The sequence below is a fragment of the Periophthalmus magnuspinnatus genome, chromosome 15, assembly GCF_009829125.3.
Source record: "Periophthalmus magnuspinnatus isolate fPerMag1 chromosome 15, fPerMag1.2.pri, whole genome shotgun sequence".
Classification (NCBI taxonomy): Eukaryota; Metazoa; Chordata; class Actinopteri; order Gobiiformes; family Gobiidae; genus Periophthalmus; species Periophthalmus magnuspinnatus.
In genome coordinates, this window is record NC_047140.1 from 31,721,022 (window position 1) to 31,735,976 (window position 14,955).

Below are 14,955 nucleotides of genomic sequence, written 5' to 3' on the forward strand. Positions count from 1 at the left end.
ACTGGAGGATAAGTCGCGCTTTTTTTCATAATTTGGCCGCGGTGTGACTCAAACTCAGATGCATTTTATATGTCAAATATGTTTTTTCCTTCATTATTATGCATTTTTTGGCTGGTGCGATGTCACGATCCGCACTGTCCGCTCCTGGGTTTCCTCCTGTCCTGCTCTTTCCCTCCCTCACCTGCCAGATCTGGGCGGGGCTCCTGGCTCCTCCTGCGCGCACCTGCAGCCCATCAGCGCAATCACCACCACCTGCTGTGCATAAGAGGAGCTGGGAGAAGAGACTCAGCGCCAGATCATTGTCGTGTTCACTTCATCCCTGTCGTGTCACTTGATTCCTGTGTTCCTGTCGTGCCTGCGTTCCTGTCGGTTCCTGTTGGTTCCTGTGTTCCTGTGTTCCTGCTCACCTGCTCACCTCCGGATAACCTTCTGTTCGTACTTTGTCCCTTGTCTACAATAAATACTGTAATTCTGCCCCGAGTCTGCATCCCTCGGTCCGCTACACACACCCGTTACGACACGCGACTTATATTCCAGTGTGACTTATGCTCCCGAAAATACGTTTGTAACCGCCGAGTACAACCGAAAAAGTGTGATTCATAAATCTGACCCACCGCCTTTGTAATTATATTTGTTTAAAACGCAGGAGACTTTGCGGAAACCCTGTACATATCAATATAAACCCAGCTCCTGCGGTGAGCGATGTACGCAAACATAAAGCTAAAGTACTCAGAATGCAGTACTCTGATCGGGCCGTGTATATCTACGTTTCAAAGTTTTCTTCCGTCCCTGCAGACAAACCACCAAAGACCATGAAAACTCAAGTCCCTCTTTGTGTCGGTCCCAGTAGCTCCAGGTTAATCACAAAATTATTTAAATAAAAAACAAGTTGTACCAGTTTTCAAAAGGCACCGAAGAAGAAGAAGTACAGAGATCACACACAAGGCTTTAAATCAGAGACAAAAACATCATTCAGAACATGGAGTGAGCTACAAACATCAGGGTCATGCCAAAAGCCACATTTATCCATGCCATGCAACAAACCCCGCGACGAGCCAACGCTAACGCAAAGGAGCGCGGTTTTTACACGAGACCCGACCTCTGCGTCTGTAACGACACGACTGAAACGCGCCAGGACATCGTGAAGGAGATGACGGCGGTAAAGAGTAAACGAGGGATGTGTTTTACAGAAGATTCGGTCATTTACACGGCGTTCGGCTCCAAATTAAGCTCGTCGACGCTAGCGGTTATAGCGGCAAATTTAGAGTCAAGTTTCATAGCAACCAAAGAGCCAATCAGGAGCAAGGATGTTGAAGGTAACGCCTCTTTCCCGCCCGCACCACTGGTTTAGCAGGGAGCGGGCGCTTAGCAACGCTGTCAATCAAACCTGTTGCTAACGCTAGCGGGTGATTTGTCTGTTATTAATGTTCAGATCTTGATTTACAGACACAATAGTGAAATAAAAAGGATCATGTAGAGGTTAAAACGAACATTTAAGACCAGAATGACTCACTTCCTGTTTGGAACGTGGCGGCTAGCACGTTAGCTATGTCCATTTACACACACAGTCTAAGGTTATTTCTAAGTTTCAGGGTGAAGTCGTAAATATTAAAGGTCTATAATGTTTTTTTTGTTCAGGGAATGACTATTGGTGATCGATCAAAATGTAAAACTAAATTATTACCGCATTTTCTGGACGATAAGTCGCACTTTTTTCATAGTTTAGCCAGAGGCGCGACTTATACTCAGATGCGACTTAAATGTGAAATATATGTTTTTTCTTAATTATTATGTGTTTTTTGGCTGGTGCGACTTATACTCCGGAAAATATGCTAACTTTTTTGAAGCCATATCACCGAGCCCCACTGTGAACAAATCCATTTAAATATTATGACGTAACCATGACGACAGACGAGGCCGGAGCCGTTCGATAAAAAAAAAAAATCCAAAACAAAAAACAAGATGTTCACTTCAGCCAACGTAGTTCAAAATGTGCAAAACCTCACAGTCGTTTTTTCAGAGTTTTGACCCGGTGGAACAGAACCAACTTAAAGGGGAAACGTGGTCACAGGCCTGGAGGATGCTGGGTAATGACCTCACAGAGTCACATGGGCATGCAGGGTCAGGCTCCAGCTCAACTTACCCGTCCCGCGATTAGTGTTGTTATTGTTACGGGTGTTAGCTTTAGTGTTAGCTTTTCCGGTGGTTTTAGCTGTTTTTTTAGCCCCAGCGGAGGCGTCTCTGTGCCTGACCGTGCCTGCAGCGCCCCCTGGGGTTTTGGAGGAGGCGGGCTGAGACGCCGCTTGGGGCTTTTTAGTCGGAGCGTCTCGGGAGCGCGGGAGGACCTGGTTTGAGCGGGTGACGGGTTTAGGGTCACTCCTCTCTGAGCGGCCAGAGGAAGCAGGAAGGAAAGTGTTAAGGTTAAGATGGAGGAGATGGAGAAGATGGAGAAGATGGAGGAGATGGAGAAGATGGAGAAGATGGAGGAGATGGAGGAGATGGAGGAGATGGAGAAGATGGAGAAGATGGAGGAGATGGAGAAGATGGAGGAGATGGAGAAGATGGAGGAGATGGAGAAGATGGAGGAGATGGAGGAGATGGAGGAGATGGAGAAGATGGAGAAGATGGAGGAGATGGAGGCCAGGTCAGAATCACAACATCAACTGTTACAAATGTGTGTGCACAACATCTGCAAAACCTGCCAAACACTAAACCAGCTTTTATTTTAAAGATGAACCATGGAACTTCTCTGGAGGAGGGTCTGGTACCTGCTCGTCTCCTCATGATCATCAGTCGACTCATTCAGTTTAGGAAAGATTCAAATATTTTAGGGTCAATATTTATCGTTTTCTTTGCACAACTGGGTCTCTCCATGGACCAAAGCACATGAACCAGGACTAAACCAGGACTAAACCAGGACTAAACCAGGTCTAAACCAGGATTAAACCAGGACTGAACCAGGACTAAACCAGGACTGAACCAGGACTAAACCAGGACTAAACCAGGACTGAACCAGGACTAAACCAGGACTAAACCAGGACTGAACCAGGACTGAACCAGGACTAAACCAGGACTAAACCAGGACTAAACCAGGTCTAAACCAGGATTAAACCAGGACTGAACCAGGACTAAACCAGGACTGAACCAGGACTGAACCAGGACTAAACCAGGACTAAACCAGGACTGAACCAGGACTAAACCAGGACTGAACCAGGACGAAACCAGGACGAAACCAGGACTAAACCAGGACTAAACCAGGACTAAACCAGGACTAAACCAGGACTAAACCAGGACTAAACCTGGACTAAACCAGGTCTGAACCAGGACTAAACCAGGACTAAACCGGGACTAAACCAGGACTAAACCAGAACTAAACCAGGACTAAACATGGACTAAACATGGACTAAACTAGAACTAAACCAGGATGAAACCAGGACTAAAACAGGACCAAAATTTTTGGTTATTTTTTTGTCTGGATGATCAGATTTAAGCTGTAGAAGTTTAAATCAGTGACTTGTCTGACTCACGACTGAAGTGTTTCATTCTAACAACATTGTAGATTTATAATAGTTTTTGTGATTTAAATCTGCTCTTTGTTTTTTTCAGTTTCATTATTATTGTTTATCGTTTATATTTACTTCAGCGATATGTCAAACTTCAAAACGTGTTATCGTGACACGTTTATTACAATCTCAATGAAGATAGAAACACATTTAATATCACACTGTGGAACATTTAGTCAACGCAATCACATCTCCATGGAGACGAGCATCACCAGGAAAGTTCCATGTAAATATTCAAAACACAAATTATACCACAAATATTTATAATTAGTGATAGAGGGGTCGATATTTGGACTTTTTAGCGTCTCGGCGATCGTCCTTAAACCTCCAGCAGAGGGCGATGTTTTGTTTTGAACAATTTACTGCGTAGAAAATACTTTATTTTAACACTTTAATATGAAAAGGACTGCGCTAAATGTGATACGCAGCTCTCTTATAGGTTTGCAGTAAAAACAGGGCTGTGGATGTGTTTTTAGTTCATTTAAAACACATAATTTGAGTGAAATCATCAAAATCTGCCTCATATATTGGCTCAAAAACATCAGCATCGCCCACGAAAACACCTGTGTCATCTGAGCTCTTTTTAGAATATTTATTAAAAATGTTTGGAGCTTGAATCCATGCTCCTGCCAAACACAGAATAAACACATTACAGCTGCATGTTTGTGCCTTTGTATCGACCTGTACAAGAATATATCTCCAAATGGGGGAGCTCAATGCTAACACAGTAGAGATGAAAACACTTAGCATCTGAGGCAGGGGCCGGTCTCTGAGGGGAGAGACGGCATTAGCAGAGGTCTCCTGCTGATGGGATGGGAATATCTATTTGTGCGCATTAGGCAGAGATCCCAGAGCAGGCTGAGTGTCAGACGTTTAACTGCGCTCAGAGCCGACAGCGCTCACCCGGAGACAAAGACTCAAACAGACGAGGTTCAGGAGGAGAGCGGGATCAGGTCTAAACTCAAACAGACGAGGTTCAGGAGGAGAGCGGGATCAGGTCTAAACTCAAACAGATGAGGTTCAGGAGGAGAGCGGGATCAGGTCTAAACTCTGAATGTGTTTTACAAGGAACCGTCTCCAAACATCTACAGAAGGTGAGAAGCGTCGCTCGTTTGGATTCAGGCTCATTTTAACAGCTCTGAATAAATCCAACAGCACAAAACAGACCTGCTCCAAATCCACAAGTGTGAACTAAAACAGTCCATGATAAAAATACAGAACTGTGTCTGTATCTTCTCTTACACTGGAAATCAAAAAAATCCCCATCCAGCGCTCAGTGGATTAATGAGGTTATGTCCTTTCTGAAAGTGGACAAGATTAGATGTTCCAAGAAGGGCATTGTAAACTAATTTTATAGAAAGTGGCAAACATTTATTGACTTTTTTGAAACTGTCTAAGCCAACCTCCACCCCCTTTTTTATTATTATTATTATTATTATTATTATTATTATTATTATTATTATTATATGTTTTTATTTTTTCATCATCATTATTATTATTATTATTATTATTATTATTATTTATTTTTATTATTTATTATGTGATACTCTTCTTATTTATTTATTTATTCAAGATGTGTGTGATTATTATTTTTTTTATTATTATTATTACGTTATTATTATTTTATATTATTTACTTATTTTTTTATTGTTAGATAAAAAATGACCATTTGTTGTTTTAAATGACAGTATACTGTAATACACACATCAATAAAAATATAAAACATTAAAAATACAGACCTGTCACAATAAGACGTTTTGTAGTGTGATGTATCGATAAAGGAAATATACACGATAAACGATAATATTGACACTATTTTTGCCACTGACACAACAATCCTGAAGAAGATTTATCCCTGAAAAACTATTATAAATCTACGATCTTGTTGAAAATCATGAGCTGCGATAAATAAACAGCAGAATTAAACAGTTTAGTCGTTAGTTTGAGTCAGACAAGTTATTAATCCAAACTTTTACATCTTAAATCTGATTTCATAGACAAAAAAAAAAGTGCACATGATAAATACTGACCCCAAACGTTCATAACACGACACAAGATCACACAGACTGTCCATAGATGGCGCTACATTACAAACGGAGCCAGTGTCAGAGTGGTACTGTCTGTCTGACCTGTTTTGTCCTCGGTGCCGTCGACAGGTGCGACCGCCGGCTCCTGCCGCTGTGCGCCAGGTGACTCTATGTCGACCGTCACTTCCTCCGACCTCACGCTCGAGGTGGCGTGGCCGTTCAGGTTCTCGTTGCTCACGGGCTCATCTACAACGAGACAATTTAAGAACTTATAAAACTGATCAAACTCACAAAATGGTTTTCCAATTGTGTGTTATCTCTGACGATGTAAAGAAAACCACAGCATAAATACACCATAAATACACCATAAATACACCATAAATACACTATAAATACACCATAAATACACCATAAATACACTATAAATACACCATAAATACACCATAAATACACCATAAATACACCATAAATACACCATAAATACACCATAAATACACTATAAATACACCATAAATACACCATAAATACACTATAAATACACCATAAATACACTATAAATACACCATAAATACACCATAAATACACTATAAATACACTATAAATACACCATAAATACACCATAAATACACTATAAATACACCATAAATACACCATAAATACACTATAAATACACCATAAATACACCATAAATATACTATAAATACACCATAAATACACTATAAATACACCATAAATACACCATAAATATACTATAAATACACCATAAATACACTATAAATACACCATAAATACACTATAAATACACTATAAATACACTATAAATACACCATAAATATACTATAAATACACCATAAATACACTATAAATACACCATAAATACACCATAAATATACTATAAATACACCATAAATACACTATAAATACACCATAAATACACCATAAATATACTATAAATACACCATAAATACACTATAAATACACCATAAATACACTATAAATACACTATAAATACACTATAAATACACCATAAATACACTATAAATACACCATAAATATACTATAAATACACCATAAATACACTATAAATACACCATAAATACACCATAAATACACCATAAATACACTATAAATACACTATAAATACACTATAAATACACCATAAATACACCATAAATATACTATTAATACACCATAAATACACTATAAATACACCATAAATACACCATAAATACACCATAAATACACCATAAATATACTATAAATACACTATAAATACACTATAAATACACCATAAATACACTATAAATACACCATAAATATACTATAAATACACCATAAATACACTATAAATACACCATAAATACACCATAAATACACCATAAATACACTATAAATACACTATAAATACACTATAAATACACCATAAATACACCATAAATATACTATAAATACACCATAAATACACCATAAATACACTATAAATACACTATAAATACACCATAAATACACCATAAATATACTATAAATACACCATAAATACACTATAAATACACCATAAATACACCATAAATACACCATAAATACACCATAAATATACTATAAATACACTATAAATACACCATGTATACACCATAAATACACTATACGCTCTTATCAAGGTGGCAAATGACATCCGCCTGAACACTGATGCAGGCAAAGTCTCAGTCTTGATCCTGTTAGATCTGAGTGCTGCTTTTGACACTGTTGATCATGGGATCCTCTTACAGAGACTGGAGGACTGGGTGGGCATCTCTGGTACGGCACTAAACTGGTTCAAGTCCTATTTAGAAAACAGGGAGTACTTTGTTGAAATTGGAAAATGTATATCAGATAAAATGTCCCTGACCTGTGGGGTGCCCCAGGGTTCAATCCTGGGACCCCTGCTGTTCAATCTCTACATGCTGCCATTAGGCCAGTTAATACGCAGCAATAATGTGTCTTACCACAACTATGCAGATGACACTCAGATCTATGTCTCACTAGCAGCAGGTGAATATGGACCAGTGGATTCACTCTGCCACTGCATCCAACAGATCAGTGTGTGGATGCAAAACAACTTTCTTCTGCTAAATTCAGACAAGACTGAGGTTATCATCTTTGGCCCACAGAAACATAGAGAAAGTGTCAGCAGTCACCTCCAGTCTCTCTCATATCTCTCTCAATACACTATAAATACACCATAAATACACTATAAATACACTATAAATACACCATAAATACACTATAAATACACTATAAATACACCATAAATACACTATAAATACACTATAAATACACCATAAATACACTATAAATACACCATAAATATACTATAAATACACTATAAATACACCATGTATACACCATAAATACACTATAAATACACTATAAATACACCATAAATACACCATAAATACACTATAAATACACTATAAATACACTATAAATACACCATAAATATACTATAAATACACTATAAATACACCATGTATACACCATAAATACACTATAAATACACTATAAATACACCATAAATACACTATAAATACACTATAAATACACTATAAATACACTATAAATACACCATAAATATACTATAAATACACTATAAATACACCATGTATACACCATAAATACACTATAAATACACTATAAATACACCATAAATACACTATAAATACACTATAAATACACTATAAATACACTATAAATACACCATAAATACACTATAAATACACTATAAATACACTATAAATACACCATAAATACACTATAAATACACCATAAATACACTATAAATACACTATAAATACACTATAAATACACTATAAATACACTATAAATACACCATAAATACACCATAAATACACCATAAATACACTATAAATACACCATAAATACACCATAAATACACTATAAATACACTATAAATACACCATGTATACACCATAAATACACTATAAATACACTATAAATACACCATAAATACACTATAAATACACTACAAATACACTATAAATACACTATAAATACACCATAAATACACTATAAATACACTATAAATACACTATAAATACACCATAAATACACTATAAATACACCATAAATACACTATAAATACACTATAAATACACTATAAATACACTATAAATACACCATAAATACACCATAAATACACCATAAATACACTATAAATACACTATAAATACACCATAAATACACCATAAATACACGCCTCTTTATTGTGACGACGTTTACGGCGACATCAGCTCCACTGGACATCACATTTTTCTAACACAGACATCAGTGGATTTGTTTCTTTTCTTTCGTGGTTTTAGATGAATATTGTGATTTAAAATGTGTAAATTATCACAGAGACACAAACACTGGGGCTGGTTTCATACTGATACCTTGTTCGGGGATGAGAACTCCTTTCTTGATGAGCTCCTCCCGCGTTTGTCTTGTTGAGATTTTTCTTTCCAAAACTGAAATGAACAAACAGAAAGTGCATTAAGTGTAATTCATAATGGAGGCTGTAAAACTCACATCCTCCTACACATTGTTTTTCTAAACCGATCCTCCCCGACGCGGCACGTAGCTGCGCCGCTCGCTGAGTTTAATAAGAGGAAGCACTAAAACTGATTTCTGACATCCTCCCGAAGGCACAGTGACCTCTGACCCCTGAGCTCCCAACACAAAACGTCCTGTGGGATCGTGGAGGCGTTTGCGTGTCTGGTAACACGACAGAAACTGAAACACGATCACGGTTTGGTCTGGACGAGACGACAAAAAACACAAAACAAGGAGCTGTAGATTTTCACACTGGGTTTACAGCTCGCATCACCGTGGATCTGACTCTACTGTGGGAAGATCTTTGTCAGATGAGGAACAACATCGATAGGCTCAAAGGGAGTTCCCCAAATATCGGTTCAGTCGATATTTTATTTTATTTAACCAGGAAAGTCCCATTGAGATTAAAAAAGGGAGTCCTGGCCGAGCGGCAGCAAATAAAAAATACAGATACATAATTAAAAAGAGACAAGAGGAAAAGACAAACAGATTATGAAAAACGAGTGCGTGTTGTGGGGCCTCGAGATCTCTCAGTTTAGATTTAAAAACATTCAAGGAAATCAACTCCAGTTCCAGTCTTTCTTTCTTTGATCTTAGACTCTTCCACTCTTCAAATCCAGACTCAAAACTCCCCTGTTCAGACTGTCCAATCACACGTCTTTTATCAGTCAGTTTTTTGTCATGTTTTATTGTATTTGTTTGTTTTTATCTGATTCTTGTCTTCTTCAGTGTCCTTGGGTGTATTATTATTTCTGCCACACGCTCCACGCAAAACGACAAAAGCAATTCGTACACAAGGTAATTCAAAGAGCTTTACAGAATAAGAAAGACATTAAAATCACACGAATCAAAACATAAATAATCACCCAATCTGCAGCTCTCTCACCCGCTCGTTTGCTCCTTGAAACTCTCTCTCGCTCTTTAAACACTCTCTTGCTCAGTTTAAGAACTTTCCCATTATTTTACAAAAAACTTTCCTGTTACTTTTCAAATACTTTCCTGTCACTTTACTATGTCTAATAAAAGTCCATTAGTCCATGTTTCTTTTGTCATCATAAATTTACCATTAACCCTCTGATGCATGAATTATGAAAGCCTTGGTCAAGTTTTTTTGTTTTTTTTCTGAAGTGTTTTTCTTCTTCTCGGGACATGAAACAACATTGTGAACTGCCTGTAAATATGAATTAACTCTTGTTCTATTATACATATACAAACACATCTTTCTTTTTATGCTTTGAAAAACATTTCAACATTTTTGGGGGAATTTCATCACTGTTTAGATGCAACGTTTAGGCCTGAATAAGAAAACCAATCAGAGGAAATGTACTTGCAGTTACAACGACTGACCACTGAACTGATCTCAATGGAGTGTGGCAGCAGAGAGCACTCCACATAAACCAATGCATTAAAGTGAAAGTTGTTTTAGTCGCTGTCCACTGCAGTGACCGCTGTGCACCAGAGGGTTAAAGGAGAAGAGGCAGAATAAAAACCTTTCAGTCGTCTGCACAGCTGAACAGAACCGTTTTGAGCCTGGATTTAAATATTGTCAAAGTAGAGTCTGTCTCACATCTTCAGACTGTTCCAAGTTTTAGCTGCATAAAACTGAAACGCTGATTCTCCATGTTTAGTCCTGACTCTGGGACCAGCAGGAGGCCGGACCCTGAAGTCCTCAGAGTGTGAGATGGTTCATGTGGCACTAACATGTCGGAGATGTACATAGATATACAGAGAGCAACACACAATCAACGAGGAGAACACGAATCAGCTCTTCTCTGTGACAGTAAGGGACAGATGTAGTTCGGCAGTAGTCCAAGAAATGCCTTATAAATGAAAGTGACCAGTGAGTCCTCCTTCGAACGGCCAGGGCAGGACATCCCACTGGAGAATCTGCCTCACAGTGACGTGTCGTTGTTTACAGTGAGTATAGTTTAGTTTAGTTTAGTCTTTATTTAAGGGACCATGTACAGAGACAGATGTCCTGAGAGAGTGAGACGTCACCTCAGGGGTCAGGTCGAAGTGAAGCTCATCGAGGCCGGAGCAGGTACAGGAGACAATCTGGAGCAGAGTTTCATATTTAGATATCTGACCGCGAGTATCATAGCAACCAAAGAGCCAATCAGGAGCGAGGCTGTTGAAGGTAACGCCCTCTTCCTGCTCACACCACTGGTTTGGCAGGGAGCGGGCGCCTAGCAACACTGTCAATCAAACCTCCGACTGAGGCACCTCATTTGTTTTTGTTTGTTTTTTTGTTTTTATTATTATTATTTTGTATTTATTAATTTTATTTTTTATTTTTTGTCTGTTATTAATGTTCATATCTTGATTTACAGACACAATAGTGAAATAAAACCCCAGGATCATGTAGAGGGTTAATACGAACATTTAAGACCAAAAAAACAGAGAGAGGGGACACAGTTTTTACACAGAAAGTGAATTGGAGCCAGAGTCGATGGAGCAGGAAGTGCACACATGATCACTTCCTGTTTGTAGCGCGGCGGCTAGCAGTTTAGCTTTGTCCATTTATATAAACAGTCAATGGGTTTAACATATAAACTGATATAATCCGGCCGTTTACAGCTCGTAGTCGCTCAGAAAGTCTCAGAATGTTTGAACTTTTATTCACACAAAGTCGTTTAGTCGAATAATTAACAGCTCCATAAACATCTGGATCAGTTTTGTCTCATTTTATTTTAGTTTGAAGGAAATAAATGCTTGTTCCAGTCTCTGGTATTGGCAGATATCGGCAGCTATAGGATCGAAATCGGTATCGGAACGGAAGAAGTTGGATTGGTGCATTTCTAATCCTTCATTTTACTTTAAACCTCAATGACCCGACACCAAAGACGAACAGGAATCACCAAATGTCCAGATGGTCAAAAGTCAAAAGTATCGCTCCCAGATACGACTCAATACGATACTGAAGTTTTCTGTGACGATTCTCATGGCCAAAATAATTGCGATTAACGATTATATCAGGATAATGATTAACGTTGTTATGGATATGAATAATTATAACTTTAACTTTAGAATATTACGGACGAGCAGGGACGTCAACTGACATTTGGGGGCCCGGGGCAATACGTCTCACATGGGCCCCCCGTAATACAGAATAATAGGAAGAAGGTCAAATTCTGGGCCCCCTAAGACCCTGGGCCCCCAGACAATGATTTTTTTGTTTTGTTTTTTTGTTTTATTCATTCTGATGATATAATTGTGATTATCTTTGTTGGCGATGGTTTTACTTAAACTCAGATGTGGTTTATATGTTTTTTTTTCTTCATTATTCTGCATTTTTTTGACTGGTGCGACTTATACTCTGAAAAATCTATAAAATGTCCCACGAAAGATTATCGTCGACTCTTTTTAATCACGATAAACGATATTATTGTTTCTTAAGTATCAGTGCGGGAATAAACATCTTGAACCACAGCAAAACTTGATCTTTTAGACGTTTGAAAACCAGACAGACACAAACCTTTGGACAGGTCTTGAAACTTGTCGCTGGTTTTCTTCTTCCTCCATTTCCAGGGTTTGAAGATTTTCCCTAAAGACGACAGTTTCCCCCTCTGCTGCCGGGAGCCGTTGGGCGTGTTCGCGGCGCTGTCCACCGCCACGTCGCAGCCGGCCAGAGACGAGGACTTCTCCAACCCGTCAACTACGAGACAAGACACGCAATGAGAACGGAGGAAAGAGATCTGTTTACAGTATCGATGAGGCAAAGGTTAAAGGTCACGACACAGCGGGAGGTCACGGGCGCATTTTTATACAGCGCTTTTCCATCTTCAAGCCTCAAAACGCTTTACGTCAATGAACCACACACACACTTCAGCTGGTTCAGTGATTTGAACCGGCGACCTTCTGATCAGTGGGCAGACGCTCTACCAACTGAGCCACTGTCGCCCTGCACTTCAGCAAATGCTCATAAAACAAACAGGTATTTATTTAAGTGTAAGTGTAGCTGTTAAAATGCTGCACTTTGGGGCTTTTCTCTATAACAGACGTCTCCAAACTACGGTCCATGGGCCAAATGTGGACCGCAGAACAAGATCTGGAGGCCCTCGAAGTTTCTGCTGAATTGGCCGTAATGAACAAAGATGTACTTTTTTATGAGTGAGTTTCACCATGTATTCATTTTATTTGAGTAAAGTAACTGTACTCTGAATACCACAAAATGAAAGAGTAACTATACCAGATTACAGTTACTCAAAGTTCGTGGTACATGTACTCAGATACTCCCCAACACCACAAAGCACGTACTGCAGTAACTGGGATTTATGACTAATCGAGAGGCTAAACTGTTTTAGGGCTAATGCTAACAGGGCTGATGCTAACAGGGCTAATGCTAACAGAGCTAATGCTAACAGGGCTAATGCTAACAGAGCTAATGCTAACAGGGCTAATGCTAACAGAGCTAAGTCCTGGACACATGATGACAATTACAGAGCAGGTTCGAGGCGTCAATCAACTGAAGCAGGATATTTTCCTACTGCTCCTGTGTGTAAGTGTGTGTGTGAGTGTCTGTGTGTGGGGGTGTGTCTGTGTGTGTGTCGGGCTGTGTGTGTGTGTGTGTATCTTGGCCTGATTCACATCCGTCCGTGGCTCCTCCTCTTCCTGTTCAGCTCATTCTGCTCCACAGAGGAAGTGTGGACTTATACAGGAAACATATTGAGCTTGTGTCTCTATGGTTCTCATCTCTGTTATAATTTACACATTTTAAATCACAAAATTCATCTAAAACGACTTCATAAAACAAACAAATCCACTGACTGAAACTACGATGGAGCTGCAGCGCCCCCTATGGACAGATGCACGTCACAGAGCAGAGCGTTTTTTACATTTGGACCAAAATGACGACGCGACGCTGCAGAGAAAATAAATAATAAGAAAATAAAACTGGAGAAGGAAGAGGAGACGAGAACAAGGAGACTAGAGAGGAGACGAGAGAAGAGACGAGAGAGGAAAGGAGAGACAAGAGAGGAGAGAGGAGACGAGAGGAAAGGAGACAGTGGATTTAAAAAAAAAAGAGAGAGAAAACAGACAGAAGAAAAAACACATTTGTCCTGAGGTTTGACCAGAGCATTTCTCAGGTGTTTAACAAGAACTAAACCAGGACTAAACCAGGACTAAACCAGGACTAAACCAGGACTAAACCAGGACTAAACCAGGACTAAACCAGGACTAAACCAGGACTGAACCAGGACTAAACCAGGACTGAACCAGGACTGAACCAGGACTGAACCAGGACTGAACCAGTAAACAAGAAGCCAAGTTTGTATGGTGCATTAAAGGGGAGGTATTTGTCTTGTATGGGGTAGTAAAGATGGGGTATTTAGTTCTTTGTGGTATTAAAGGGGAGGTATTTAGTTCTTTGGGGTATTAAAGGGGAGGTATTTAGTTCTTTGGGGTATTAAAGGGGAGGTATTCGACTTGTAGATCATATTTACTCCAGTTTGTGGACAGTGGCGACTTTAGTGTTTGTTTTTCTCACATAATCGGACGCAGAGATAAACTGGGGTAATTATTCCAGTTGTAAAAGTGAAACGATGAACTTTGAGCTGAACGTCTGAACTCGGGAGACGTGTTTATGTTTAAACGCTCTACCAACTGAGCCACTGTCACTCTACACCTGTACTTTCATGGCGTACTCCTTCGTTTTTGTTAATGTACAGAAAACACATGTGCAGGGAGTATGTAAAGTACTTGTATGTAAAGTACTTGTACGTAAAGTATGTGTACATGTAAAGTAATGCAAAGCTGTGGATTTGTGTAGCCCCAGA

General features: G+C 39.0%; 1 protein-coding gene across 3 annotated transcripts in view; it reads right to left on the reverse strand.

Annotated features, from left to right (window-relative positions):
- phactr2 (phosphatase and actin regulator 2) overlaps window positions 1–14,955 on the reverse strand; it is a 55,734-nt gene that overhangs the window by 11,110 nt on the left and 29,669 nt on the right. For all 3 annotated transcript variants that reach the window (XM_055227097.1, XM_055227096.1, XM_033979351.2), the window contains exons 2-4: window positions 12,654–12,833; window positions 9,019–9,093; window positions 5,693–5,836 (exon numbers count right to left, since the gene is read on the reverse strand). In XM_055227097.1, coding sequence (XP_055083072.1) covers window positions 5,693–5,836; window positions 9,019–9,093; window positions 12,654–12,833 — 399 coding nt within the window. The remainder of the gene's footprint in view (window positions 1–5,692; window positions 5,837–9,018; window positions 9,094–12,653; window positions 12,834–14,955) is intronic.